Consider the following 27,954-nt stretch of genomic DNA (forward strand, 5'->3'; position numbering starts at 1 on the left):
TAGGCAGCCAGCCTTCCAAAGTACTATTGGTGATTATCGGCCGTGTATGGATCGGAGTATGGCAGAGGCAAAAGGCTACATATACTCTTCAACATGGCTTTGTTGAAGAACTAGGAGGCTAGAACATTCTTCGTCAAGGATTTTTCGTAATCACCCAACACGTCACGTAATACGAAGCGTCTACTCATGGGGCGCATTCTCGCACAATAAATGGTGATGGCTGTGGTTTCGGCCTTGTCGAAAAGCTCTGGACTGGGGCGTCGTTGGCGCGAAGCATGCTTGTAGCTATTTACTGGAAAGTTCCAGTCTAATAATTAAAAGGCGGATCCGGCTACCTTTGGCGAGGTATCTCAGGGCGGGGATAATGCTGGACAAGGTACTTCGAGATTGCCGTCGCTCTGTAGTAGGCTGCGCAGTGTATTGGAGCCGCTCAAGGCGTACTTGGAGACTGTGTCGCGCCGGCAGTGTCTGATGAGGAGGCAAGGAGGATGCAGTTTGCGACAAAGCACAAGCACCAGTTTGGTGAGGCAATGTGCATTTTGTCAAAGGTGTGGTACTGTACTGTCAGAGCTGGATGAACGTCTGTGTGCTCCCTACTCCGTACGGATAGTGTTGATGAGGCATGTACCGTTGGGTAGTTTGTGGTGATTGTGGTGAGGACGGACGGGCCAGAACGGTGGAGCTTGCGTGCTCTTCTGCTTGCATATCCATCTGTATTCAGTTTTGAGCTCAAAGTAATAATGATAGGTGACAATTGGCCGACTTGGCTTGCGCCATGCCGGAAGAAACGGTAAGTTGGGTCAATGTACTGGTACGGGTACCCTGACGGAAGGGTGGCTAGCGCAGGCAGACTGGCATCTATGTATTCGTAGAGAGCCACAGCTGGGTACTTGTGTACATATTTTGTACATGGCATGGATCAGAGGCTCGGGGCTATGGCACGAATCAATCATGATTCTTATTTATGTGGTAGTGGTCGGGTGGCTCCCTTTTTTGCCGTGTTATGAGGGTGTGTCACCAGTCGGCTAGTGAGCGGCGGTCAAGCTTGATACTTGTAACAGGACGTGCAAGTTGAAAAAAAAAAAATGGAATAATGTGCCAAAGAGGGAACAAACAGCAATGGATAACTAAGATTGTAAAGAAAAGAAAAAGTAATCCAACAAGGGGGGGCCCCAAGAATGGGAAGCATGGGGTGGTTCGAGGCGACGACTGACCAGTGACAAGGCGGCGTGGCAAAGGCAGGCTCGTAAACGGGGCCGCTCCCTTTCCTGTGTCTTGTCGCAGCGCACTGGAGCCAGGCGCAGGTGCAGGCGCTAATCGTGATTGGAAAAGTCGCAGCTGCAAAGGGCATGGTGTTTTGGGGTTTTGGGGCGTCGGTCCAAGGCGTGGGAAGAGTAAAGGGGATAAATGTCTGGAGGGCCGAAGATATGAAGACGAGCGAGATGGCGAAACAAATAGAGGTCGATAGCAACGATGGTGATGGCGCTGGCCATGGCCATGGCCATGGCGATGACGTGAGCTTTTGATGATGTCGGTCGTGGATAATTCTGCACTGGTTTTGCTTGTGCATCTTGTCATGACTACCAGCACTCGTCCAAGGGAAGGGAGATACAGGGCTCACCTATTTGACTTTGAATTTATCATATTAATTGCTTCGAGCGAGCTGAACCGCTTCTGCTACCGCACCCTTGTCATTCAGCGCCCGCAGCACGGTCATAGACTCATGGGTGGTCCTTTGTTAGCGGCAAAGTACTAACGTTTTAGTGGACTGGGTGGTGGCACAGGGGCGCCGAGACCACTGCAACTGGCACCCACTGGTCTTTGCATGGCGCTGCTCAATAAACAGAGAGGGCATGTTGGAGAGCCTAAAAGAAAATCAAATATTAAAACATACGGATGGTTATCCAACTTCTTTGTGCATCCATGTGATCGGTGTGCATTTGACTCGATCCATTGAATGCAAATATATACAGAGATAAAGAAATACAGAAAGCGTGTCTGGCTGCATCTGTGCAGAGAAACAGCAAGAGCCAGCCAGCCATTCAGTCGGTACCTGCCATGGTGGCTTTGCAGGCACTTCACCCACCGTAATTAGTCGCGCACCCCCCAAAACTACCCAAAACCATCTGATTGATCCAACGAATTATTCATAATCACTTGTAGTACCAGCAAAATCACACCCCCAAATACTCCAAATACACTCCCCCCACCCGCCCTCCAACTTGGCCAACCACATCGCCTCCTCAACCTTGCCCATCTTCCATGGCTCCTCCGAGACCCTCCTCAAACTCTCTGCCAATGCTCCAATCCTCACCAGCCAGCTTCGCGACCGAAGCCTCTTGGAGCAGCCCACCCCGGGCCAGTCCTTTCGCGGCACTGTCGTCCTTCCTTGGGTCCGTCATCATTCACCACCTTGACAAAAAAACCACACTTGAACCCTGCTCTGTTCTTATTACCACTTTGTGCCATTCTGCTCCATTTTCGACCGCTCCCATGCTCCCACTCGTCATGGCCTTGCCCACTTGCACTTGACTTGTCGTCGCTCCCCTCCAAGCAACCATCTGTCTGCCCTTGTCTTCTTCCCTTCTTTTCTTTCTCTTCGTATCCCGTTCCCCCACCATCAGCCCTCTCCCGCAGACACTGGCAACACACTCTTCGCTCGAGCCCGCCTTAATAAACAGATTGCCCACCTCGATGCCTTGCCGCATGCTGATTTCACGACCGCCTTTCCTCAGTCCGCCTCTCCTGCTCCCTCCAACATCCGCCTCTCTCCCGACAAACGCTTGACTTCGTCTTCACTTACACTCGACGTTTGCAACGCACCCGTTCCCTGGCAGCTGCTCATCATCGACTTCCTTGCCGCCTGCCATTGGCTTCACTCCTCCCAGCCGAAAGAAGCAAACGGGCACGATTCTGACCAACTCGCAAAACGCTCGCCAGTCGCCCGCGATTTCGCCCACGGCGACCTCACCACGGCTCTCGCCTCTTTCCTGGCCTGTCCCTCCATGCCTGCTCAACTATTGACCACTTCTTCACATCATCCTTTTCCCACTCTCACCTCTGCTCACGAGCTCGGCCCCTGCTCATATGCTCACTCAACCGCCTCCTTCGACTTGAATACAGCATCCTCTGGCCACGGCCCTCTGGCATCTCGTGTCCGCTCTCGACCTCTAGCGGCCAACATGAGTGCCACATACCAATCCTCCTACGCCGCCTATGACCATGCTGCACACAATTATCCTGCTGCCGTTGCCCAACCAAGCAGACCCAAGGCCATGGCAGCAGACCCCCGAAGTCTCCAATATCTACGCTACCCGTCTCAGCCCGGCCAGCAGCCAGTGCACCAACAGTCTTTGTCACAGCCTCAGCACGCCCTCCGACACGACGTTCCCACCAGATCTCAGCAGCCGCCTAGGGATTCTCGCTACTTGGCGCGTCCGCCTACACCTTCTTCCGATACCACGATGCCAACCCAAGAAAGTCGCTCCAGACGAAACTCGGATACACTCATCTTTCACAGCCTCCAAATACCAAAATGTATTAGCCCAGCTGGAGGAAATCTGGCAGACTTTGCCGCTCAGGTAAATTTCTCTAGCCTGCTATTGCTTGTTGTACTTGCTAACACTGTTCAGATGACGTGTTTATTTTGGTTCCAGTCAATGGATGACCTGAAGAAAGCCGAATCTATCCGATCGATTCCCGCCGCTGCCACACTGCCTCGACTGCCCTCCTTGGCCAAACCGTACGACCAGTTTCGAAAATGGACTCTGAATGTACTCTCCACAACGCAGGTGACACAGAATGTCATCTTGCTCGCGCTCCTCTTCATCTATCGTTTGAAGATGTCAACCCCGCAGATTAAAGGCCGGGCCGGTAGCGAATATCGACTGCTGACTGTCGCTCTCATGCTGGGTAACAAGTGTAAGTACCCCAGCGCACACTGGCCACTAGTGATAAAAGCTGACTTGCCTTTAGTCCTTGATGATAATACCTATACCAACAAGACTTGGGCTGAGGTATCCTGCTTTGCCGTCCAGGAGATTCACGTCATGGAAGTTGAATTTCTCAGTAACATGCGATACAACTTGCTGGCTTCCAAGGAGGAATGGGATACGTGGCTGACCAAGCTTGGCTGCTTTCACGAGTACTATGACCGCGCCCTTCGTCAACCTGCCTCGCCTCTGCACATGGCTGCCAATGTAGGCATGTTACAGTCCCCGACATTGTCACCCAAGGCCAGCATGCTACCCATGCTGCCTGATTTACCACCCTACACTCCCACCCACACCAAGACGTTCTCTCCTACTTCAAGTCACTCGCAGGATTGGCACACTTACCAGGCAAACGCCGTCTCGCCGCTCGCATCGAAGCCTGTTCGCCTTGCTACTTCGCGCAAGAGAAGCCTCGAATATGATGCTGCCGACCACCCCGCCAAGAGGCAGATGCCCCCGCAGATGGCCCCTGGCATCGTTCCCGGTAACGGTGTCCGTCCTACTGGTTCTGTAGAGGGACGACCTCCCATTCCGCAGCTCAGCGTCGTGACGAGCCAAGCCCAGCCAGTCGCAACATCGTACCAGCCAGCCGGTCAGATTTATACTCCAAACTCCAACATGCCTCTTCCACCGCTCCAGCTTGGTGTCCGTGCCATGTCATCGGTATATCAGCAACCGCCCAGTGGTGCCTTGGCCCAACAGCAATCTCAGCCTCAGCATCAGCAGCAGATGATGCCGGCATCGACGATGTCAGCTGTCTATCCTGCTTCAGCGACGGCTGTCCATCCTCCTGTCAACCTAGGGACACCCAGCAAGCGTCGCAGTCCTGGCCACCTGGTGCAATACACATCATCGCCCATGGCGGAGGCCTACGGAGCGGGATCAGCCATGCATACACCTCTTGCACTGACGCCTTTGGCCAACTCGCCTAGCATTTACCTGCAGCAGCGCTCGAGCCCTTACAAGCCTATCCGACACGTCAACAGACTCCTGCATCCCGCATCGACATCTCTGGACCAGTACCATCTGTCTGTACCAATCCACCCCAATCAGATTCACTATCAGCCTCTGGGGCGACGCAACGACGTGCGCACCGGTGTGGTGCCCGAATTCGTCATGTACAACAGACAACAGCAGCAACAGCTGCTGCCACAGAGCCGGCATCAGGGCGTGTACCCCTAGATGTGGCCTGCGCTTCCGTTCTCAGCATCGAGATGATGCATACCCGACGTTTTCTTCTTATTTCTCAACATTCATGGTGAGACTGTTTACGAAAAGCAGTCTTTGCATTGTACAAAATATCACATGTTTCCTTTTCTTTTTTTTTTTTTTTTGCTCTTTTCTATCTAGCTTCTCAAGGTTTCGGCGTAAGGATTTATTGCAGCATTGTTTTTAGAAGTTGCATTGCATGGCATGGGATAGCATTAGCTACTGGCGTTGGTAAAGACATGGTAGCAGTACGCACAAAGGCGTGATTATTGACGAAGAGACTGGCTACAGACATGACCAGCAGGCCGTTACATGTGGCATATACTGGTCGCTGGAGAATTTGTTATTGCTTGATTGTACTCTTTTTATACGTGTGGCATAGGGAGTGAATAATTGGACGTAGTAGAAATATCACAGCCGCACGTCTTTGCTTGGCCTGTGATCCAGCCGCAACAGCGATGCAAGGGTTTGGCGATGATGAGGAGCAAGAGGCCAGGTGCTCAACACACAAGAACCAATAGATGTATTGATACCAGCACAAGTTATTCATATCTTATAATCTGAAAATTGTTTCATGTGGACGCGAATAAAGGTGTCAGCGTGGACAGTGGAGTACCTGTGACGTAGCCGTGCGGCCAGGGCGGATACGAGCAGGCAGAGAGGGCTTAATATCAGTAGCTTGGCCTCTTGGCCTCGTATCAAATCACACTGGAGGAGCCGTGCTGAGGATGGTGGATTATGTCGACAACGATTCGGAGCCATGCATGGTACGAACATTGTTTCAAGCCACGCGGTGACTCCAGAAATGTGCCAACAGAAAGAAAAGGTGTATTCTGCTGGTTGGCCAAAGCAGTGGGCCACGATAGAATTAGTACCTACTGTGTGACTGTCTCATGACCTTCTATCTCTACGAGCAACAACATGATTGATTCCCAGGTAAGCATAACCAAGTCTCAAACAATTCCCAGCTCATGGTTAGAGTCTTGCAAGAATATCTGCAGCTGACGGAAAGCAGCGCGGCAGAGAACTTTGACTTTCATCACAGGGACCTGTAGGGTATCGCGGCCACCATGGCAACCGCTCACGCTTAAGAAGACCCATATTTTCCCTTTGCACTTGCTCGTCGCTCATCTAGATTTCGAAACCCGACCCCCTTGAATGGCCTCAAGTTGTGAAGGTGCCCAAAAAAACACCACAACGGAGAATAAACCGCACACGTAAGGGTAAAAGGAGTCTAGCCGCCCCTTTTGACCGCAAGACGATTTCCAATCTCGAAATAGCCGCTCGCTTACTGTACCGATTCTTCTTCTTTCAGCAGCATTTGTTTCCATTTGCCCCGTTCCCCTGTTTCCAGACGATTCGGACCCCGAAGTCTCCGACTACCGTTGTCTGCATTTCGTCGCAAAGCAGAGCAGATAGAAACCAGAAGACTCGAGAGTACTGCTACTCGTCTTGGGCACGACGACTTCGTCTTCCCTGCCAGCCCACCAGTACACTTTGCCGACGACACTTCCTGCCAGACAATTCGAAGCAGACGCTACCAAAGCCAATCGATCACTCTTCCTGATACGCCTCTTTCCGAATTGCCGACGACAGAAACTCGAATTGTCACGGCGCCTCCGACAAACCGCCCACCATGTCGGGCTTTGGCGACTTCACCTGGATCTGCGAGAATGCGCCGCTGCCGCTGTGCGCCTCGGTCGGTCCACGGCTCGCCGGCGTCGGCCACGTCGGAATCGAGCCCTCATGCTACGCGCGCAACATCGAGCTGGCCAACACCATCATCTTCGAGGGCGCCGCCTCAGCCACGCACATCTTTGCGCTTTTCATGACGGTCGTCATGATCTTGCACGTCCGCTCCAAGTTCACCGCCGTCGGACGTCGCGAGATCTTGACCTTTTTTTATCTCTACATGCTGCTGTCGTTCTTCTCGCTCGTTGTTGACGCCGGTGTCGTGCCGCCCGGGTCCGGCCCTTACCCGTACTTTGTCGCCGTGCAGGGCGGCCTGACGAGCGCACTCGTCACGTGTCTGCTCATCAACGGCTTCGTCGGATTCCAGCTGTATGAGGACGGCACGCCGCTCTCGGTGTGGCTGCTACGCATGTGCTCGCTCGTTGCGTTTGCTATTACCTTTCTTGTCGCCATCGGCACCTTCAAAGGCTGGGCCGGCCTCTCGCCCACCAGCACGGTCGGCCTGTTTGTCGTCCTGTACCTGCTCAACGCCATCCAGCTGTTTGTCTACGTCGTCATGCAGGTGCTCCTCGTCACGCGCACCCTGCAGGATCGCTGGCCGCTCGGTGACATTGCCTTTGGTGTCTTCTTCTTTGTCATCGGCCAAGTCATGCTGTACGCCTTTTCCGCAAAACTGTGCCGCGCAATCAGCCACTATCTTGACGGGCTTTTCTTTGCCACTGTCTGCAACCTGCTCGGCGTAATGATGGTCTACAAGGTATGTTTTCCCATGACGACACAGCAAAAGAGAAGCTGCTTAATCGCTAACAAAACATCGCAGTACTGGGACTCCATCACAAAGGAGGACCTCGAATTTTCCGTGGGCACTCGTATGAACAACTGGGAGGTCAAGGAGTTACTTCCTGAGGAGGATCGCCGTGCTACAATGTACATGGACGATCCCTACGCTCAGACAACGGCCTACGACATGCCGTACTCGCCCACAGCACGCTATTCGGCAAAGTACTAGAGGTCGAGTCCGATAACTCTCCAAGCAAGAATTTGTGAATAGAGAAGAAAGAGGTTGGTACTTTAAGCAATGGGTGTTTTTGGTTGTGTTTTTGAGCGGCTCCCCGAGTTGACGGATCTGTATGTTTTTTCCTGTTGGAGAAACGGGAAGCTACTGGCGCATTGGATGCATTCCTTTTTGCATTATTTTCACTTTTTACAAAGCGTTTCATAATTATGGAGGGCATGGCTGGCTGACTGCTGGTTTGGCACGGCGCAGGCATGGCGAAGCAAGAGTTGGATAAAACCGGTTGTGAATTCTCCTTTTCAGATAACAAACATACGTAGGCTGATGACGAAAGCTCACAAATTAAAGTGAGCCGAATACGCCTCTCAATATAAATATTATCCCCTAGTCTGGTCGCTTGTGTAACGGGACAAGGTTGATGTCATCATGGGATCCGTCGCAATACAAGGGCGGTGAAACAAGCTTCCTCGCCTTTCGAATCAAAAATACAATCAGAGTACTCCGTACGGACTGTCGGTACTTCAGCACGGTCAATATAAAAGAAGCCCCCCACGAGAGGAGATTCTTTCGGGCTGGTAGCCTACTGAGACACGAGCACTGGGGAGGAAAGACGACTATGCAGGGTGACATGCGCCACCAACCTTAACAGCGACTTTCTTTCTAGAAGGCAAGGAAAAAGGGGGGAAGAGAGGGAGATCATTACCGCCGTTGTACGGAGTAGATGCGCCATTCTTACGTCTAGTCTATGTCGAGATCATCGTGCTCGGCCTCGAGGCGCCTCCCCAGGCTCGGCGTGCATGCATGCTGTCCGAGCACACTGTCCTGTACCCAGTACGCGTCGCCATGTAGAACGCCATGATAAAGATCGTCGTCGCAATGTCTGGACATTCTTTTCGTCCCATCTCTTCAGATGAAGCCCCGCGGCGGCTTGGCGGTTACGAACGAAGGGGGACATTGCCTGCCCCGAGCGCAGAGACGTGGCGTCTGCGCTTTGAGAGAGAGAGGGGGGCTCATGATCCGCCTCTTATTTGCTGCACGGATAATAAGTACTGTAAAGCGCCCGCTGTCCGACGATTCGTCTATTATTGGCAGGGAAAACGAAAAAGGCACGGGGCCAGGCATCCGCGCCGAAAAGAGGGCCATCGTGTATAGGCGACCAGGCCGCGGATCCCTCCTCCCCGCCCGACTATCATTCTCCATTTCCCGATTAGAAAAGGCGATGGTCCTGTGCTGTTGTGTATAGGGGGCTTTTGCCTCCTATTCATCACATCACATCACATCACGTAAGTGCAACGTGGTGCGCATCTTGGTCTACTTTGTGCCTTGCCCTTGTGTTGACTTGTGGTGCTGTCCCCAGGCAGACAATCGGAGAAGGTTCACAGGCTCACACACAGACCAAGAATTGTGTAAAGTCTCTGATGACGCGTTACTTCCTGATCAACCGTTTTGCACGGAAGGGAACATCAACTTGTGGCAGAGTAGATGAAGACCGTGTCAGGCCATTACCAGCCTTTTAGGACTTGCCGACATGACGTTCGCGGTTTACTGGTGTAACCTCATAGTACTTGCTACTCTAATAAAGAAAAAACTCGTCACGCGGAACGTGGCAGCATCACAGTCGCTGTTTCTTGGCTATGCGGACATCAGGCTCCTCATCCTCCTCTGCAATAAGTTGTCACTTGTATTGGTGGCACTTGGAAAGACCAAATCCTCCCATGTCAAAAGTGGAAACAGCAGGCAGGTCAAGCTCCAGACCCGGCCGATCTTGCTCTTTCGCTACCCCTCATCATGAAGATTGTCGTCGGCCACGGCGCCCAACAAGACCAACGTGGCGTAGGGCCAACTGCCCGGGGAGTACGTGGCGCAGAGGTTATGCGCTCTTATGACTAACTTCTGTGTACCATATCTGTATGTTGTAAAACATGATGTATGTTTTTTTGAAGTAGAATGAGGCAGCCCTCTGTAGCACCACATTTCTTTTTTTGACACACGGCATAGTCCAAAAGCAGGCAAGCAGGCATCGGGGACCAGAAGGAGTAGGTCCCCGCGTGCAGATATCATGGGTGTGCAGGCATTGATCCGTGCAGATGAGATGGGCGGGCCATACATTTTGACGCCGTATTCGTCTACCATGTCCTTTGTCTACCATGACCTTTTTACTTTGTGACAAGGGCCACTTCCCCTGCAATAGGGCAACGAAGCAAGACACCTAGGGCATACAGGGCATACCTGGTATGACTTCCTTTTCGTCACTAGTCCGGGAGACTATAAGCCGTGATGGAGAGCAAGAATTGTTCCACACTTTTCCTTTGTGTTGACGCGGCGTTGGTGCGGGCGCTCTGCTTGAGGCGGAAATAGGACCCGTCGGCGATGGGCTGGGTTTGGGGCCAAGCCTCGTCAACCGTCTGTGCTTCTTACGTGTATACATGAGATTTTCTCCACTGGGCAGCCTGGGCCCAACGATGATGTGGCTGCCCGCTTTTTTCGGTTGCCTTTTTGGTTTAACAATAGGCGCAAGTGTTGGTGGCTTGTTATATTCGTATACAAAGAGCGGAAAACGGAAGAGATTGTCCGATTCTCTCTTCTTTGGCTGTGAATCAGTGGCGAAAAGCAAAAGTCCCTACATTGTCCGTAGCATGCCACAAAGATATACAAGATGTCGACCTCTAGATAACGTAATGGCTCGACCAGGCTTGTTGGTAGCTATTGAGGTCTGGGTTGGCTGTCTTGCACACCCCCAGCCTTTCGGGGACGACTCTGCGGAGGCTTGCATAGGGCGCATGCACAAGGTAGGCACCCAACACTATTTTTTTCATCCTGCGGGATTTATGTATACTAATGGCTGCCTCTTATGAACTTGACACATGCTAGCAGTGAATCAGAGATTTACAAGCCAGCGATTCTAGAAAGCATAGTGTGTTTCCATGGCGTCGAAGTCGTAGCGTCTGGGTATTAGCCTCGTTACAAGTAAATAAAATAGGTTGCTATTATCGAGCGCTCAGGCGGGATCGTCCGACTTATAGGGCAGGGGAGGCTGCGGCCGGCTATCGGTGCCTTGTAGCGTCTGGTATAGAGTAGGCTATAATAATATGAGGTTCGGGCTAATGAGAAGGAGGAGCTGCGTCGGGTGCAACAATTTCTAAACCTACACAGCCGCGAGTTCACGCCGCAGCCCATTCATATAGGGGCGACCCTGAGGGTCGAGGGGGACAATAAGTTGCAGAGGATGGCGTGGAGGGTCGGATAGAAGACATTGTCAACGACTCAGTGATGATGAAAAGGGTCGAGAACAAGGAGAGAGTGGGAAGTTTGCTCACGATGGCCCGTGGCTCATTTCGCTGGGCGGCAACTTTTTTTTTTATCTTCTCGTCCCCTTGTCCCAGCCTTTGCTCTGCTGCGGCCGCTCCTTCGTCACAAAAAAAGGTGACACCAACCACATGTATCCGCAATAATCACGGTTTGCTACTGGATACCGAATTACTGGTAACGAATAGCATCGCATGCAAGTTAGGTGCTAATAAGAGTGTATAGGGAGAAATTTTGACCCTCCCACCCAGCGGCCCCCCGCCCTAGTGTGACTTTTTTCTTCTTATGTGTCTTTGTTGGTAGTTCTAGTGTTGGCAGAGGGAGGAAGGTCGTTGCAGAATCCTCCACGACTTGATCGGCCACCAGGCTTTTGATGATATTTTAGTAAAAAGGACAAAACGTATAGTACTGAGTAATCCCGTATTCACGCCGTTTGCCTCGGCGGCTGCGTCTATGGCTCAGCTAAGCCCACTTTGGCCCCCACGGCTGTTGGCTGGGACTGATGCTTATTGCGCGCGCGTGCGTGCGATGGTGCGCTGCCACTAGATACTTAGGAGGTGAGAAAGTGAATAAATGAATAAATATATCAAATGACTTGATCCTTTTTCCGCGGCACTCTATCTTGCCAGCTGGCTTGCATCACAGACCGGCTTCTGGCTTCCGGACGACTCCACTCTTGTTGGTTGAGTCGAGGTCGCCGTTTGTATTGTCCAATTTGTCTGCCCCCCCCGGTTTTGTCTGATACATTTCTACGAATACTCTCTTCCTCTTATGCCCTCTTATCTGTCCTTGCCTGCTGATACCGTGGATTTTTCTTTTTTCTACATCGTCACACCTAGATATCACACCCCTCGCCATCTCAGCCGCGTTGGGCAGGCGTCTATCCCGCACACACAAATACACCCCCCCCATCAGCCTAAGCCCTCACTCTCTGTGTCCCCTATGCCACCGTTCCCCCAGCCCGTGTTTGTCAACATTTGATTATCTACACTATATCCCAATCACAATATTTCGAAGAGTACAAGCCCCCCGTCCGTCACCGCTGGCTAGCTACAGACGGCCCCCGCTGACCTGCATCATACATGGGGCACGTGCTTTAAGCAGGCTGCGCCGCCACTTGTCGGACCTGTATGCTTTTAGCAGGCTATACGCTTGTGACTTCGATAACAATAATAAGGCAAAAGGCAGCCAACCAACATTCGCTTCGCTCTTCGTTTCTTCGACTTTTCATCACCACCCTTCTCACACCCACCTGGCTATACAAAGACCAAGTCAACATTATAGTGACTCTTCTACACGCCTAAATGCTAGTGACCCCTTCATATATTCCTATCACTACCCAGGTAAGTCGTCGTTCCTGCCTTGGAGGTACAGGGGTTGTTTGCTTATCACTGCGGGCGCGGTGTTGACCCGTTATAGTACCTGCTCCTCCGCCCAGGAGCCAACCCGGCTTGGCTGGCTTCAACCATACTCGACTTTCCAAAATACCATGGAAAGTAGAAGAGACAGCAGTATCGCAGCCCCTAAGGAAGTTTCCATGTCACCTCTGCCGCCGTCCCAACGAGCCGAGATGTGGGACATTGCAGAGGACGATTTCTGGCGCAAGAATGCCGTTCAACGCCAGGAACAGTTTGCCCAAGCCTCACAACGCTGGAATCACGATAGATCATCAACAATCACCCACATTCGGCACCTAGAGGCCGAAGCGCGTGAACTGAGAGAGAAAGAGGAAAGACTAAGCCGTGAGCTCATGGCTATCCGAAGTCAGGCGGCACTTGTCAATAATACGTATAATCACGAGGCCCAACGCTTGAACAATGTCGACGCTCAACATGAAATGGAGAAGCAACAACTGGTCCAGAAACAAGAAAAGATTCAAGATAAGATGCACGACTGGTTCAAGCAACGCAGAAATCAGGATGGCGTCCAAGAACGACAGTGGGCTCTGCCAGAACTTAACGACAAGAGACCTCCAGAGAGGCAACAGAAGCTGCCTTCGCTGGCTAATTTACATCTGCCCAGGGAATCGCCTAAGCACGACGATAGAATTGTTGCCATTATCGACTCCGATGGAACGATACTTGATAAGCTCGAATACACTAGACTGTCAAATGAACGCACAACAAACATATCATCCCGAGCTGTTCTCCAGCCAATCAAGATTCGCAACGCCCAACGGTTCTTTGATGACACAAGACCTAGCATCTATAGCTTCGCCGACGGCAAAGGCACTGGCTGGATAGCTTGCATGATACAGGCGACCGGCTCTGCTCAGAAGAAGAAGTGTCAAGGCTGCAGCAATAGCGAAAGCCCGTTTGAGGGTTGTATTGCTGTTGGTGGCCGTCTTTTTCCAAAGTGCGGCAATTGTGAGTGGAATGGCATAAGCTGCCAAGGACTGGAGCCTTTGTCTCCCAACAGCATACTTGACCGCAGATCATCTGCCCTCGCACCTCTACGGATCGTGCCGCATTCGACGGCCAATCTCAGCATGTCTGGGCTTAGTCTCAAGTCAGCATCTACTACCACCACACTGGCTGATATGCAAACACTGGCAGCGGAGGCCTCTGCCAAAGCGTATGCAACACACTGCGGCCCACCGGCGGTATCTGTGTCTGGTTTCAAACCTGTGAATCAGACTACGAAGTATGAACGAGACTCCCCAATACCTAGCACCGTTACCTCTCTAACGGCTTCTAGTACCACCAGCTACCCACACGGCTCGAAAACGTCACCCTCTAGCTGCCCGACCTCGCGACAAATGACTCCCTTGACGTTTCGGTCGGTGGAATTTGCGACACCAGGCTCGTGCGACATCACAAAAGAGACCCTTATCTTACGACACAACGGCAGCTTTTATGTGTATCCCAAGTGTATTGAAGGAGTGCCGGTTGAGAAGATTACACCTAGCCATCCGTACTGGGAACCTAAGTGGCCCGATCTACGAACTTTGGTGGAACCCGTCCTACGCTCGTGGGAAGAAAAATATCAAGCAGCCGAGGAAGCCAACAGACGGGGCGAAGCTGTTGGCAGCGTCAAGTACCAGTACGGCCGCCAAGTCAACCGTGGAAACAAAATACTCAAATTTCTGGAGCAAGGCGCAATCAGCCCGTATCAACTCCTTAGCAAGCGGTTTATGAGTGTAGGAAAGGGCAGTATTACTTCTTATGATACTTTATTTCGTCTCTGCGAGACGATTGAGGCGCTTGCCGACTACAAGACAGATGTTGAGCCCGTTGATTGGCTGCGTCAGCGCTTACACGAGCTGATTGAGGCGCAGGGTACTGGCTTTAACTTTTCAAAGACTATTCACGACTTTTATAATGATTCCAAACTCGCCGCACTACGGCAGAGATCGGGATTCAAGAGTATCGGGCGACCTTCGGGTATCAAGATGCCGCGGAAAAGGACTGGGAGTGTGGATGAAGCCACGCCCTCGGCCCCGCGTGCGCGGAAACGCAGAAAAGCAAGCTCGTACGGCACGCCAAGCCCGGCGGCTGAGTCAATTCACGAGGCTCGTACAACTGATGGCGACGTAGAGGAAGGCCCAGTTGGCAAGAAACAAAAGGCGGCGGCCAAAGTCTTGGATAGCCTGGAGACGGGGGAAGTTTCGGACGCGGACTCTTGGAGTAGGGCTCCGATTGCGCAGTTCGACTTCCGCATCTATCAAATAAAGACGCGGCTGTTTACGAGCTCAGAAAAGGTGACACAGTACTGGGGCTGGGTGGCGGAGCGCAACATGTTTGAGCACCAGGTCCTTGAGGGGACCGACCCGGTGAGGTGGGGTGTGCATCGGGAGCCGATTGACTTTAGCCTGCGTCTGGAGGACGTGGTCAAGATCTCGTGGAATCTCAAGGCGTTGCGTGTCTATCTGGTGATGAGCGACCGGCAGATCTGCTTCGAGGACGACAAGCCGAGGGGAGACGTGATGGTTTCATTTAAGCGGGAGAATACGATGCGGCGATTCATCAAGTTTTGCCGAGGCCAGGAAATCCAGCTCGTGGAAGAGACTTGGTGAGTTGTCGACTTTTAATTTTTGGTCTAACGGCTGGTGCTAACAGCTTGTAGGAAGAAGATGGAGCATCTATGGGGGACGATGCAGTCGGAGCGTCTGCCAGGGGGTGACGAGGAGCCCAGCGCGCGGCTAAAGGAATAGCTTTCCAGGCCAGAGCGACAGCCTCTCGATTAAAGGCATATTGAAAATTTCCAGGATGGTAACTATGCTGTCTGTTGGATTCTACACGGAGCATGAGGATGGGTGGATTTTTGCGTAGCGAGTTGTCATCAGGACGGAATGTGTGGGCTTTTGTAAACTTGGAAGCTCTTTTTCTTTTTCTTTTCTTTTTTTTGTAGGAGTGATTCTGTGGATGGGGCGGGTAGCAAGCAAGTCGACAGTTGTCTGATTCTTCATTTTGTTTTTTTACGGTAGCGAAAACTGACTGGTATGGGAAAGTCTGGCCGAACCAGACAAGATTTCTTTGACAGTGTAGACTTGAACCACAGCGGCGTCCAAGAGGTGCGAAGGCTTTCCTAGCTGATTTGCGTGGCTCGGTGCTCGGCGCTCGGTCTCAACGGGCGGGCAAACGACATTGAATTTTTTCTATATTTACTGGCGTGGCGCCACGACAAGTTGAGACGACTAGGTTATGTTGTAATTGAAGACTTTAGCTATGATTAACGACAGTGCGCATACCGGCTGGACCCGCAAGAGACATCCACTTGGTACGTGTTTGCTGTTCACGAGGGATTGCAAGTGAAGCCATCTTCTGTTGTTTTTACTTGGTTTGCGTTTGCAATTGGGTCTTGCAATTCGTGTCCATGCACGTTTTGCACGCTAGCAAGCCTTTGCTTCGTAGTTGGTCCGCAGGTTGACAAGGGGCTGAAAAAAAAAAAAAAAAAGAAAAAGGTCCCGAGATCGAGCCTGGATCAGATCATTCCTTGGCTTGCTGTTCCCGCGGTGGCTTGACTATTATTTACCAAATAGACAGGGACAGCAAGGTTTTCTTTTCTTGCAGCCCGTCGGTTGAGTGGGTGGCGTTGACGTTGTATTCTTAGCTAATGCAATGCGGGTAGTCCTGAAAAGAGTTGTGGCGACGGGCCGGAGGAGGGAATAATATGGAAGATGCGAGAGGGAACGATGAGTTGATCATGATGGACGGACTCGGAAGCAAGTGGCTGGCTGGGACGAATCGGCAAAATCGGCAGAATCGTAGCAATCTGCAGCTGACACCGCCTCTCTTAAACACGAACTTGGCCCCAGAAGCACAGCAACGAAAGCTGTAAATTGGTCAGCGTGGCCCAACAAAATCACCACATTGTTGCATTGGCGAGGCCCTCGAGTTTTCGTCTCGACCACCGAGTTTTTACATAATAAAGTGGAATGGCAACACCAACTTGTTGTGTAGTGTGTTTGTGTGTCAATTAATTATAGCTGTCACCAGACGAGCTGGCACCACCACCCGTGCAGCTGCATGTTGGTGGGGCCGGGCTCCGAATCAAAGCGGCCCATCGGCCGAGTGGACTAAAAAAAAAGTTTTTTTTTGCTTGTCCCACTAACTAATGCGTAATTAGGTTACTAGGCCAGGCACGTTTTCCTTGTTGTCAGGCACTTGATGCAGGAAGAGGAAAGGAAAAAAAAAAAGAGTGGATTCTTTTTCTGCTTCTTGAACGGTCTGGCGGGATCCACCCATCCCGAGCACCGTAACGTTGTGGGTGTGTACTCGCGGCTTAAGACGGTGATGATCGGATAGTTGGCTGGTTAGCCCAGCGCGTTGATCCAGTGAAGAAGATTTTTTTTCAGATTTTGGGCTCATGTACGAAGTCATGGGCGCCAGAAATCAGAGTTTTCAAAAAAGTTGCCTCTTTTGTTGATGTTTTGTATATATAGCTCCGTTGCTCACCTCCTTCGTTACTTCATTCCGTTCATCACCAGCATCACCACTTACACGCACACAACACATCCACACACCAGACAATCAATATCCCCAACCACAAATCACCACTACACTTTGAACGAAACCCCCGCCCATCTTCTCATTCAAAAAACCACTACAACACAAGAAACGAAGAAAAAAAAAGACAACAACACTCAACATGTACTCTGCCGAGCTCGTCTACATTACTCCCTACCTCATGTCCGCCGAGAAGCGCCGCGAGGTCAGCCGCATCAACAGCGCCGCCTCATCGCGCAAAAACTCTCTCGTCGCCGCCGGCGAGTCCACGGCTACATCGGCCGTCCCATCGCGCGCCGCGTCTCCGGCTCCGAAAAAGGAAAAGAAGAGCAAGAAGCACGATCCCCTGCGCTCGGCCGTCAAGATGAACATCAACTCTCGCCTGCTGTAATAAGGGCATGGGGAGAAAGTAGGCGGGCCTTTTGTTCTCGCACGGCAACATGCTCTTGACGACTAATGATGTTTGGACACGCACACACACACACACACACACATGTGAATTGGGAAAACGGTTCATCAAAAGTTTTATTTAATAATGCTCACTTGGTTGAGGGAAAGTAACGTTTGGAAGCATACTACAGATATACCCTCTTAATAATACTATAATAATTCACTTGTTAAAAAAACCTAACAATAAAAATGTACGCTCTCGTATCAGGGAAATGAAAATATCCTAAAAATGTACGCTGCGCTTCTTGTTCACCTTGTGTTCCTTGTCGTCCTTTCCATGCAGCAGCGATCCCAGCGCATTACCCAACTTGAACGCCCGGCCGTGCTGCTGCTGCTGCGACGGCTGCGTCGGCTGGAAATAGCTGCTTTGCCCCGACGGCCCTGTGCTGCTTGGTCGCGGCGGCAACGCGGGCGTATCCGCCGGCAGACCGTACTGCTTCCGCAGACGGTCCGTCTCCTCGTCGATGGCGGCCTGCTCGCGGCGGCGACGGTCCTCGTCCTCGCGCGCCAGCATGGCCTGGATGCGTCGCTGCTCCTCCTGGTCGCGGCGTTCGCGCTCCCGCGAGGCGCGCTCCTCCTCAGCAACCATGGCCTGCAGCCGCTTCGTCTCGGCGTCAATGGCTGCCTGCTGCTGCGGGTCGCGGCCAGCCGGCGACGACGACGAAGAGCCCGGACGGGGTCGGCTCGGTGGTGGTGGTGGAGAACTATCGCCGAGAGCGCCAGATGCGTATGCTAGCTGCGCAGGCGGACGACCTCTGCCTCCTGATGACGGCGACGGCCCTGATGATGATGACGGTGGCGGCGGTGTGGACGCAGTCCTACTTTCTGCGGAACCGACAGGCACCGGGGCGCCAGACGTGTTAAAGGGGTTCTGCTTGGGCATCAGGTACAAGTCGCGAATGACCTCGGCGCTGAGTAGCAGCACCACCTCGAGCCCCTTGCGGTCCTCGACCTCGACACGCGCCATGTTGGGTTCGTATATCACCACGGTGCTCTCGTGCTTTGATGCGTGGTACATGGCGACGGTAATATCGGGCTCTTTGCTCTTCTTGCCGCCGAGGCAGCGGCCTGTCATATAACACGTCATGTCCTTGCTCAGCCTCGAGTCCCTCTTCCAGCGGAAAAGCACCGTCGGCGTCAGCTCCGCGATGCCCGCCGAGGCGCCGTCCTGGTCAATCTGCGAGGCGCTCGGGCGCTTGAAAGTCTGCTCAGGCAGCTCAAACTCCCACGAGTCCGTCTTGAAGCTGCTCCTCTGCAGCTTGAGGGGTATCGTCTGGTCCGGGTTGTACAGCGAGACGGGGAGCACGTCGGGCGTCAGGGGCACGACCGTAGACACGCCGCCCTGAGCGCGCAGCTCCGCCGCCGACAGCGACGGCTGCGTCCACTGCGGCCGGATCAGCACCTCGCCGTAGATGACCGAGGCATAGTGCACGTCGACCAGGCCCAGCGCGTACTGGTTCTTGGCGTCGCTCGCGGCGGGCCGCTTCAGCAGGTATTCGGCGGAGGGCTCGGAGCCGTTGTGCGTAAAGTAGAGGAGCGTGTGCAGCGGGTTGTTGGACGAGGCTTGGAAGCGAAACGTGGGGAGGCTGTCGTCGAGCATGGCGGATAGATCCCTGCTGCGATGGCTTGCGGTTGATGTTGTGTCTATGAAAAGCAGAAGAATTTCGCGAGAGGGTATAGGAGTGAAAAAAGACTGATGAAAAGGTCGTGAGGTCGTAAAACGCAGAGTCGTTGTGGTCAAGCAAAGATGCGGACGTTGCAATGTGAGATGACGACTGTTGTGGCGCAACAGACCAACTAAGCCGCGGGCAGCTGCTGCGCCACGCTGTCTTGACGAGGGGCAGACGTTGGTGGGCTGTGCTGATACAACCTAAGAATAGCACCCGTCTTGCCAGTGTGCGTCAAGTCCCCATTCTGAATGATTGATCAGATATATTCGGCATCCTCCTTCGGCTCGCTCCCACTGCGAAATATATCGTTGGATCGCGCTCGTGCTAGAGCTTAAGCTTCGAGCGCCGTCTCCCGTCTAGCCCGACGCCGTTGGCGACTGCGACGGAAACACGGGTACCAGCAACAGCAAGCCAGCGCAACGGGGACCCCAATGGCGATGCCGATGAAAAACCCGCGAAGGATTTTGTCTGAGATGCTCCCAGTTTCCGAGAGTCGCCTGAGTTGGAAGAATGGATCGGCCGAAAGGCCAGCGTCGCTGACGCCATTGGTCATGGACCTCGCAGCGACAGCGGACGATGCGGGTAGCGGTGCCATCTCGGAGTATCACATATGCACTCTCGTTTCTTGTATTTCACACTCTCGCGAAAAACGCTTTTGATTTGAGCGAGTTTGGAATGTAGGATTCTTGCAGCAACCTTACAGGATTAATGTGCTGCCCAGCCTAGCGCAGGCAGAGCGTTTTTCAGCCCATCTTGGCGTGGCTTGTTGTTTGCACTGGACAAAGTGCCGACGAGAAGCCAAGCAAGCCACCACGCAGGCGCGTGCTTCCGCTGCTGGTAACAGTAAACTTGCACGACTCCGAATTGAGCCGCGGCGCGCAGCCCAGTCTCGGTGCCATGTCGCACTTTTCGCTGAGTCTTTTGAGAGCTGCCAAGCACCAAAGTGGTGGAAGTGTGGCACACGAATAGACCGGTTAGTCCACAGTGACCTGTCATACTTCACACTGGGTAATACCACATCCAGGGTGTAGGCCACACATTCTCAAAGATTGCTACCTAACAGAGCGGACAAGCAGTGAAGAGAGAGGAAAATTGTTCATTTTGAGAAATCAGGGAAACCAGGAATAATAAACTTTGCATTCATTACCGCGTGGTGTTCTCTATGACCAACACATGGACAGCTAACTCTTTCCAGACTAGCTTACCAGGTTGCCGCCAGGCCCTGCGATCTCAAGATCTAAACAATACATAATTTATCTTGGTAGCGATACTTCATCATCGCATAAAGAGCCGGTCTGTGTCCAAACCACGGGTCATCAAAATGATTGAACTTGAGAGTTGCCCTGATGAACCTGAGGTTATATCTTATCACTACATGCTATTTGAATCAATACTCTGAAAAGGTCTAAATCTATTCCTTCACGAGACGGATAAGGTCTGGCTCAGACAGCTTTGAGAGGCCGAGGACTTCATTATCCACTTTGGTGAATGCCGTTCCAAAATTCCCTCCAAAGACCGCGCGTCTGATGAGCTTGGCAGCGTATTCCTTCCAATCCTCCGAGGACTGATGAAAAGCTTCGAAGCCTTCCCGCTCCAAGTCTTCAGTTTTGACAAAAACTCGCTCAATCTGATCATTCTTCCCAGACCAATTAAGCAACTGGTTCTGCGTCACCCTGGCCTCTTCCGCATAGACATGGCGGTTCTTGGTCTCCTCTGCGTGCTTGAGAGTCCCAACCACCGCACGGCCTACACCCGCGAGAGTGTTGGTACTCACAGGGACGTCACCACCATCGTAAATCGTGGTGGGCCCTTGGAGGTTGACCAGCAATCCATGCCTGATACCCCAATCGAGGAATGGCCCAGTAATAATTGCAGTGTAGGTAAAGTTCCTGTCTTTCTTGGAGAGCTCTTCGAGTCGCTTGACCAAAGTAATCTTGTCACTGAAGGCCGGGAGTCGAGCAGTGTTGGGGTTGGCCGTGTCGCAACCAAATTCAGATGGAATGAACCGCTGAATTCCAGCTGCATGAGCCGCCTCCACGATACGGAGATGGATGTCCAGAGGAATGACGCCAACTCCTAGCACATTGACGAATGCATCATGTCCCTTTAGCGCGTTGACCAGCGAGTCTAGAGAGTTGAAATCCACCACTTGAACCTGGGCACGCACATCTACTTGACTGGAAGCTGAACGACCAAGGACGGTGACTTGAAAGTCAGCATTCAAGAGTTCCCTGACAATTGCCGGGCCGAGATTGCCGGTTCCCTAGGAGAATGGTCAGTAAATTGGTCAGTATGGACGGGATATGCAAGACATACTCCTGCAAGAGCAACCCGAGTGATGGCCATGTTAAAAGGGGCAGTTAGATGGAATAGGTATGGAATGGGATAAGAGTATGATACAGAACATTTTTTCTAGCGAACAATGCCATCTGTTTATATATTTTGTAAACGAAATCATTCACTCACATTGCGTTATAGAACTTGTCTACGCTACCACACTGATTATCAATCAGTAAGGAATCTCGACTACGGAAGTATAAAGTATGGTACCAACGCCACACTAGGTACGAAAATCCTAATAGGAGAGTCTGTGTCAGTGAAAAAAAATAACCTTTGAAGGTGTTGAAATAACTAGGCGCCCTGCCAAGGCGTTGTCAACGATGACAATTACTAAATCATCTTTGTTTTCTAATGTAAACTACACCGTCAGTCATGAATTCAGCTCTGACCGCAAAATTACTCCATAAAGGAATTAAAATACATGACTACATCGAGCAACTTATTCGGCTGCCGAAGCCATACGGCTACTTGCGATGGGATGGCCTTTCGCAGCAATGACCCTGCTAATGTGTTGGTAAAACCTACGGCGAGACAGCTCGGATTTACGAGCCACAACGCGCAGTCTTTCACATGAATTCTCATTACTAAACTAAGAAGTTTCATTGAACCGGAGTTTTCGAATCTTTCAATTTTCTCTTGTCTTTGGGTGCAGTCATGTCCGCGGGTACGCGTCGAAAGTTTTCCACCTGATTGAGTTTAGTAAAGTGTGGCACGCGTGATGGGCATTAAACTTTCGGGGCTCGGTTTTAAGATCTGCTATTTCACACCGGCCAGTGCCCCTGTGGGATTATCAATCTTCTAGCTCTTCTTCGCCGGATTAACAATCCTCATAGCTCTGCCGCGGGATCAGCATATCTTGGTACATAGCTCTTCCGCGGGATCAGCGAATCTCAAAGCCCACCCCTAGGATTAGAAATCATGCGGGCAAAAAAGCGTGCGCAATCTGCTACATAGATCGGTTGTTAGAATGGTTAGCGCAAGCTTCTGAGTCAAGACGATCGGTCTCTTTTGCAGTTTTCACGCCTGGATCAACGAAGTTTCAAGTCACGGCTGCCGGAGTTGAGAAGACCGACCTCATCACCCAGAGTGATGCTGGGAAGAATGGAAAGGTCTCCGTGTCATACGTTGGCAGCTTGGGCCACTGATTTACTGTCGCTTAGATGCGGAGGCTGGGGCAGGGGCGCGCCATGGAACCTTGGGGAGAGAATTTCTTTTTAGAGAATTAGCACAACTAGTTAGGCCAATGAAGGTCCTCAAGGTCAAGTTTATTTCGTTGGCGTAATGTATTAGCAGATTAGATGCTTGAGCTAATTGAAGTATGAAAATGCGAAGTGGTATCTTCGTTTGGCAATGTTTGTGCTGCCATAGTATGTACAAATTTTAATGTCAGTTAGATGCGAGAAATATATCTCGTGCAGAATGTTGAAAACCCCATTCATGTGTCGTTTTGGCCTCCTCGAGAGGCATCTGATCCCGACCATAAAGCTGGAAAGGTTTACTCTCTGAATCGCTAGGGCTCTCAGCTGCCTGTATTAGTGCTGATGAATAGGCAGCCTGGAGCAGCATAAGATTTGTGTTGAATACCTCTTTCGCTGTTTTGGTATTCTGTCTGGCTCGAGCGGAGGGTGCCGGCCGCGGCACGGAAGCGACCCGGCCGTACAGTTTCCCTACTTCAGAAGGTGCTGACTCGAATATGGGTATGAAGGATTCAGGCTCGAAACTGTGAGTTTCCAGCATTCAGCGCCCACAGATAGCGAAGCTGACTACCCGGGAATAACAATTGAACGTGGGTACAGCTTTTGTGCACCGTTCGAATTCCCAGCTGGAAGCTACTCAGAGGAGGCGTGCGGAATCCCGAGGTCCGAGGCGTTGAAATATCCCATCTTCGTTTCAATCACCGTCTCTCACTGCCCTCTCGCGGAATAGAGTCATGTTGTCAAGAGGCTTTGCGTTTTCTGGTGCACTCCCGACATACTCCCCCTGCGGGAACGGTTGCCGGCGCTGAAGAATTCCAATGAGGCGGTTGAGAATGGCGAACTCGGCCTTGAGCTTTAGCCCATATATGCATGGCTTCAAAGCAGCTTGCAAATAGAAGAGATCGGCGCATTGAATACCGAGTAGTATAATATCGAGGACGATGATGACAATGTTGACATATATGAGATGGCGTAGGACCGGAGACTGCTCCTTTGGCGGGGGCTCGTCGTTGCTCGTAGTTGAAGAAAGTGACCAAAAGCGCAGCTGTAGTGGACGGATATCCTTCAAATATTTGTAAGTCTGGAAGATGTACAGCAAACTCAGTGAGATCTCTTGAACAAAGTAGACGACGAGCTGAATCCGATCCCATTTGAGGTTAAATGATTTTAATCCGGGGTTCACATTCGTCGCTTGCTAGAAAAGGTATTTTCGTCAGAATCTATTGTGGCGCGATGTGGGCAGAATGTTCTGTAATGACTTACTGCTAGAGTGCCAATGACCATGGTCGGAAAGGCGAAGACGATGGAGTTGAAGATGAGGACGTATTTGATGATCTGTAAAGTGTTTGTGGCGCGCATGAGCAGATGCAGTCGCGAATAGAGAACCCAGCTCTGAGGGACAACCATCATGAACCAAGTTAAGTAGATCATGACGATGGATGGAATGGCATCTTTCCAGACATTAAAATCCGCAAGCAGCATGAATATGGGTTGTAAGATGACACCCCAAGAAGCAATCAGGCAGGACCAAAAGTACAGCCCTTGTTTTCGTTTGAAAAGGATAAATAGAGACACGTTGATTTCGATGCCAATGTACCATGCGACGGAGGAAAGGCCAGCCATAGCCATGGCCAAGGGGAGGTCGTTCTGAATGTCCTGCATTGCGTCGTTGTGATGTCTCGGAAAAGGCGTGTGGCGTATGTTGTGCTTGTATCCCGACGGTGGCGGCGGCAGGCTGGATGAGCATTGACCAAGTTGTGCAACGCGGGGGAAGGAGATGTGCCCGACTCGATTAGATGTCGTGAGATGGCGAGACGGAGCGAAACGGCCACACTTTGATATTCCACTGCATGCCTCAGATGCGCTCAGAACAGACAGAATGCACCCTGTGCAGAGGTGACATGGTGCCGACTTGTAATTGCAAAATACAATGATGAAGGACGACAAGTTGACAAGACTGATTTTTGAATGTGGGTTGGCCCAGTTAACAGGTAACTATAAAATAAGGGGCTTGGCTATACCATGTCCGGCGACCGATAGCCAACCTAACCGAGTAAATATCACGCAAACACGTAACTGTACCTGCTGATTCTTAAACACGCTAACGAGAGGCCCCTGGCTGTCAGGCCAAAGTCTGTTGCTTCGCCCTTGGCAGAGTCAAGGCAATTGCCGATTCAGAACTGTCAAACGAGACCCTGCCGAGTTCCATGGGCGGCACGGAAAATAGATTTCTGATGTCAGAACGAAACAGAGGTTTCGTTACAGCGAGACTCGTTTAATTTTTGCCTGTCCTCTTCCATCGTCATTTGCTCCCAGACAACCTATACACTTTCGAGACGGCGCTGGCAGGGGAGTTGCCCCCCATGTCTCAACAGGGTTGGAAATGCGACGCGTAGCGGTTTTGTGACCTGTTGTAGTAATTACTATTCTTTACAACTCCCGACATGAAGCCTTGAACATTTGCTGAGAGAATTCGTCCAAGTTCTCACTAGGTTTGCGGGCAGTCGCTTAATTGTCGGGTAATTTTGTGTTCAACTGGTATTTAACAAGTATATAAAGAACAGAGGAAAGAAGAATACACAGTACAAATGGCGAGAAAAATAGTTGCCTCCTTGTAAAGTTCAAAGCGATTAATTAATACTTCATTTGTATGTGGACTAGTTGGATGCTTTTTTGGCAGCATTCATCTTTGCAGTCTGGGCGCCAAGTGCATCGTGGATAAGGACCTGGATCCAGGTAGGCCAGCCGCGTAGGGCCGAGGCGCCCGCCGACGACTTGGGAATAACGACTTGGCCGCCCTTGCGAGCAAAGATGCGTTCGGTGGTCTCGTCGGCCACCTGCTCAGGCGTGAGCATGCGGACGCCGCCGTCCTTGAGGTGGTTCTCGAAATCAGTGAGCAGGGGCGTGGCGACGAAATTGGGGTGCACCACCGTGGCGAGCACATTGGGGGCCTTGTAGGCGTGGCGCAGCTCGGTGCGCAGGGCCTCGTGAAAGGCGAGAGCGGACGCCTTTGTCGCGCCATAATCGGCATGGCCCGGCAGACTGACAAAGGAGGCGACCGATGCCACAGTCACAACGTGGCCCTTGTCGGCCTTGATCATGGATGGCAGAAACTGCTGGCAGGTAATCCAGTGGCACATGGTGTTGATGGAAAAGATCTTTTGCAGGGCCTTTTCAGAAATGTCGAGAATGTTGGTCGGCACAGCGATGCCGGCGTTGTTGATGAGGATGGTCGGGTCGCCGAAATCGCGGCGAATCTCGGCGGCAACGTCAGCCACAGAGGCCGACGAGGTGACGTCGCACTTGTAATACTTGATGCCGGCCGAGTCGCGGCTGAGCTCCTTGGGCAGCGGCTGAATGTCCAGCACGGCGACACGAATCCCCTTGGCGCGCAGCTTTTGCACAATGGCCAGGCCGATGCCGCTGCAGCCGCCCGTTACGACGGCAATCTCCTTGGGCCAGTTCCAGCCCGGTGCCGGGCCCCAGCGCCACGCGTTTGCGGCCATGTCGCTGAGCCGGCGGTTGATGGTCCGGGTGAGCCCCACGCCGAAAAGGAACTTGAGCACCGTCTTGGCCGCGCTCAGGTCGTAGTCGGGCGGCAGCGAGGCGCGCTGCAGCGTCTGCGCCAGCACATGATCGGGGGCGCGGAGGAGAAAGGCCAGCAGGGCGCCCGAGACGATGGGGTTGAGGCTCAGGTTGACGAGGCCGGCCACTGCCTTGGCAATGGGTGAGTGCTCGAGCGAGTACAGGACGCCGGACATTGTGGGAAGATGTGAACGACCGAGGCCAAAGCTGGAATCAACAAGGATCAATTGGAATCAGCAGGGATCAATTGAATAGACAAGAGTCAAAAGAAGAACCAGAATGTGTACGGAGAATAGATGAAATGAGGGGAGATGTGCTGTAGGCGCAGAATTATACACGAGTTGAGTTTCTGTGCTGGCCTTGTTTCGGCATTGGCCAGCCTCCCTTTACCTCGGAGCTTCGGGCGGAGACCAAGCGCGGAGAGGATGCGGGGCAATAAGCGAACCGAGGGGGCCGGTTCTGTCGACGCTGTCCGCTCCGATCTAGAGACTTCTGCATCTGATGATTTTTGAACTTGATGAGCGGATTCCATTATTTATGAGATTTCTGAATCATAATGCATTACACAAAAGTGCTAAACAACATGGTTGGCCAGCTAGCAGCCGAGTTCTTAATTTGTGACCCTCTCAGCGCTGCCTTGTCTACTAGTTAGCTAGTGAGTGAGTTATTTCCAACTCGATGGGAGGTCGGATGGTTGCAGTAGGCATCAAAGAAGTAGCTTAGGCGAGGTTTTCAGCACGACTTGCCAAGGAACAATCTGTCTAAATTTTTCTTTTTGCGCCTTTTCGCGATTATCGTAGAGACAGACAGTTGGTTGTCTCTCTCTGACTGTTACCCCGCTGGGCTGCCCCAACAGCACACCAACAGGGCACCCAGACTATTATTCCCGTGGCAATACCGAAGTCGCAAACACTATAGATTGAGAGATCGGTAGTTCAGCCACCCTCCCTTTCTTTCACGACATCTCATCATTAGTGAAGATGTTTCCCTGGTGGGACTTTCTGGTTTTTTCTGGGGCAGCTTCTTTGCGTTATGAGACGTTTCTAGCTTGCTGCTGAGCAAGTCTGTCCTGATTGTTCAAACAGCCCAAGTAAACCAATGGTGCAGCCAGGCGAAAAGCAAGAAATAAAAAAGCAACTCTTAGAACCAGAAAAAAAAAAGAAGAAAAAAACGGCGTGAGAAAAACAGCATAGCCGAACCAAGTAAAGAAACCAACTCACTTGCAAGCAACGATTTCAGACACACGCATGTCTGATGCTGTGTCACCCGCCTCCACGGCGCTTTCCTGTCACCACATTTAGCACTCGGGACGGAGTAGAATCCATCCCGTCGACGCGGGCCAAGTACTTGATTTGATGATTCAATTAATGAGCTATAAGTAGAACATGATTAAATAGCGAAATCATATCTTCTCAGTTTAGCTAGGCATTACAACTCAGAGGGCAGAAACTCCAACGAATTCAATGTTGTTGGGGAGCATGCTGCTGTTAGTGACTTGGCGCAGCTTTCGTGTATGCACTAACACGTACTACTAGATCGTTCTTCAGGTCC

General features: G+C 51.8%; 8 protein-coding genes across 8 annotated transcripts; 4 read left to right on the plus strand and 4 right to left on the minus strand.

Annotated features, from left to right (window-relative positions):
• Positions 1–1,473: 1,473 nt before the first annotated feature.
• On the plus strand, positions 1,474–5,174 carry BBA_03792 (cyclin-like protein; the record flags this gene model as incomplete). Its single annotated transcript, XM_008598889.1, has 6 exons — positions 1,474–1,514; positions 1,660–1,730; positions 2,170–2,393; positions 2,682–3,581; positions 3,633–3,921; positions 3,976–5,174. The coding sequence occupies 6 exons, from the start codon at positions 1,474–1,476 to the stop codon at positions 5,172–5,174; spliced, it is 2,724 nt and encodes a 907-aa protein (XP_008597111.1).
• A 1,663-nt stretch (positions 5,175–6,837) lies between these two features.
• Positions 6,838–7,902, plus strand: BBA_03793 (chitin synthase chaperone-like protein Chs7; the record flags this gene model as incomplete). The annotated part of the gene is made up of 2 exons (XM_008598890.1): positions 6,838–7,650; positions 7,714–7,902. The coding sequence occupies 2 exons, from the start codon at positions 6,838–6,840 to the stop codon at positions 7,900–7,902; spliced, it is 1,002 nt and encodes a 333-aa protein (XP_008597112.1).
• Positions 7,903–12,703: 4,801 nt separating this feature from the next.
• BBA_03794 (uncharacterized protein) lies at positions 12,704–15,367 on the plus strand (the record flags this gene model as incomplete). Its single annotated transcript, XM_008598891.1, has 3 exons — positions 12,704–13,857; positions 13,912–15,225; positions 15,280–15,367. 3 exons carry the CDS (start codon positions 12,704–12,706, stop codon positions 15,365–15,367), a joined length of 2,556 nt encoding a protein of 851 aa, XP_008597113.1.
• A 1,937-nt stretch (positions 15,368–17,304) lies between these two features.
• Positions 17,305–17,553, plus strand: BBA_03795 (uncharacterized protein; the record flags this gene model as incomplete). Its single annotated transcript, XM_008598892.1, has 1 exon — positions 17,305–17,553. The coding sequence occupies one exon, from the start codon at positions 17,305–17,307 to the stop codon at positions 17,551–17,553; it is 249 nt and encodes an 82-aa protein (XP_008597114.1).
• Positions 17,554–17,835: 282 nt separating this feature from the next.
• On the minus strand, positions 17,836–19,212 carry BBA_03796 (uncharacterized protein; the record flags this gene model as incomplete). Its single annotated transcript, XM_008598893.1, has 1 exon — positions 17,836–19,212. The coding sequence occupies one exon, from the start codon at positions 19,210–19,212 to the stop codon at positions 17,836–17,838; it is 1,377 nt and encodes a 458-aa protein (XP_008597115.1).
• Positions 19,213–20,693: 1,481 nt separating this feature from the next.
• Positions 20,694–21,628, minus strand: BBA_03797 (oxidoreductase CipA; the record flags this gene model as incomplete). Its single annotated transcript, XM_008598894.1, has 2 exons — positions 20,694–21,545; positions 21,599–21,628. The coding sequence occupies 2 exons, from the start codon at positions 21,626–21,628 to the stop codon at positions 20,694–20,696; spliced, it is 882 nt and encodes a 293-aa protein (XP_008597116.1).
• Positions 21,629–23,512: 1,884 nt separating this feature from the next.
• On the minus strand, positions 23,513–24,480 carry BBA_03798 (uncharacterized protein; the record flags this gene model as incomplete). The annotated part of the gene is made up of 2 exons (XM_008598895.1): positions 23,513–24,013; positions 24,082–24,480. The coding sequence occupies 2 exons, from the start codon at positions 24,478–24,480 to the stop codon at positions 23,513–23,515; spliced, it is 900 nt and encodes a 299-aa protein (XP_008597117.1).
• Positions 24,481–25,475: 995 nt separating this feature from the next.
• BBA_03799 (short-chain dehydrogenase/reductase 2) lies at positions 25,476–26,579 on the minus strand (the record flags this gene model as incomplete). Its single annotated transcript, XM_008598896.1, has 1 exon — positions 25,476–26,579. The coding sequence occupies one exon, from the start codon at positions 26,577–26,579 to the stop codon at positions 25,476–25,478; it is 1,104 nt and encodes a 367-aa protein (XP_008597118.1).
• Positions 26,580–27,954: the final 1,375 nt, after the last annotated feature.

This window comes from Beauveria bassiana, assembly GCF_000280675.1.
Source record: "Beauveria bassiana ARSEF 2860 unplaced genomic scaffold BBA_S00008, whole genome shotgun sequence".
Lineage (NCBI taxonomy): Eukaryota > Fungi > Ascomycota > Sordariomycetes > Hypocreales > Cordycipitaceae > Beauveria > Beauveria bassiana.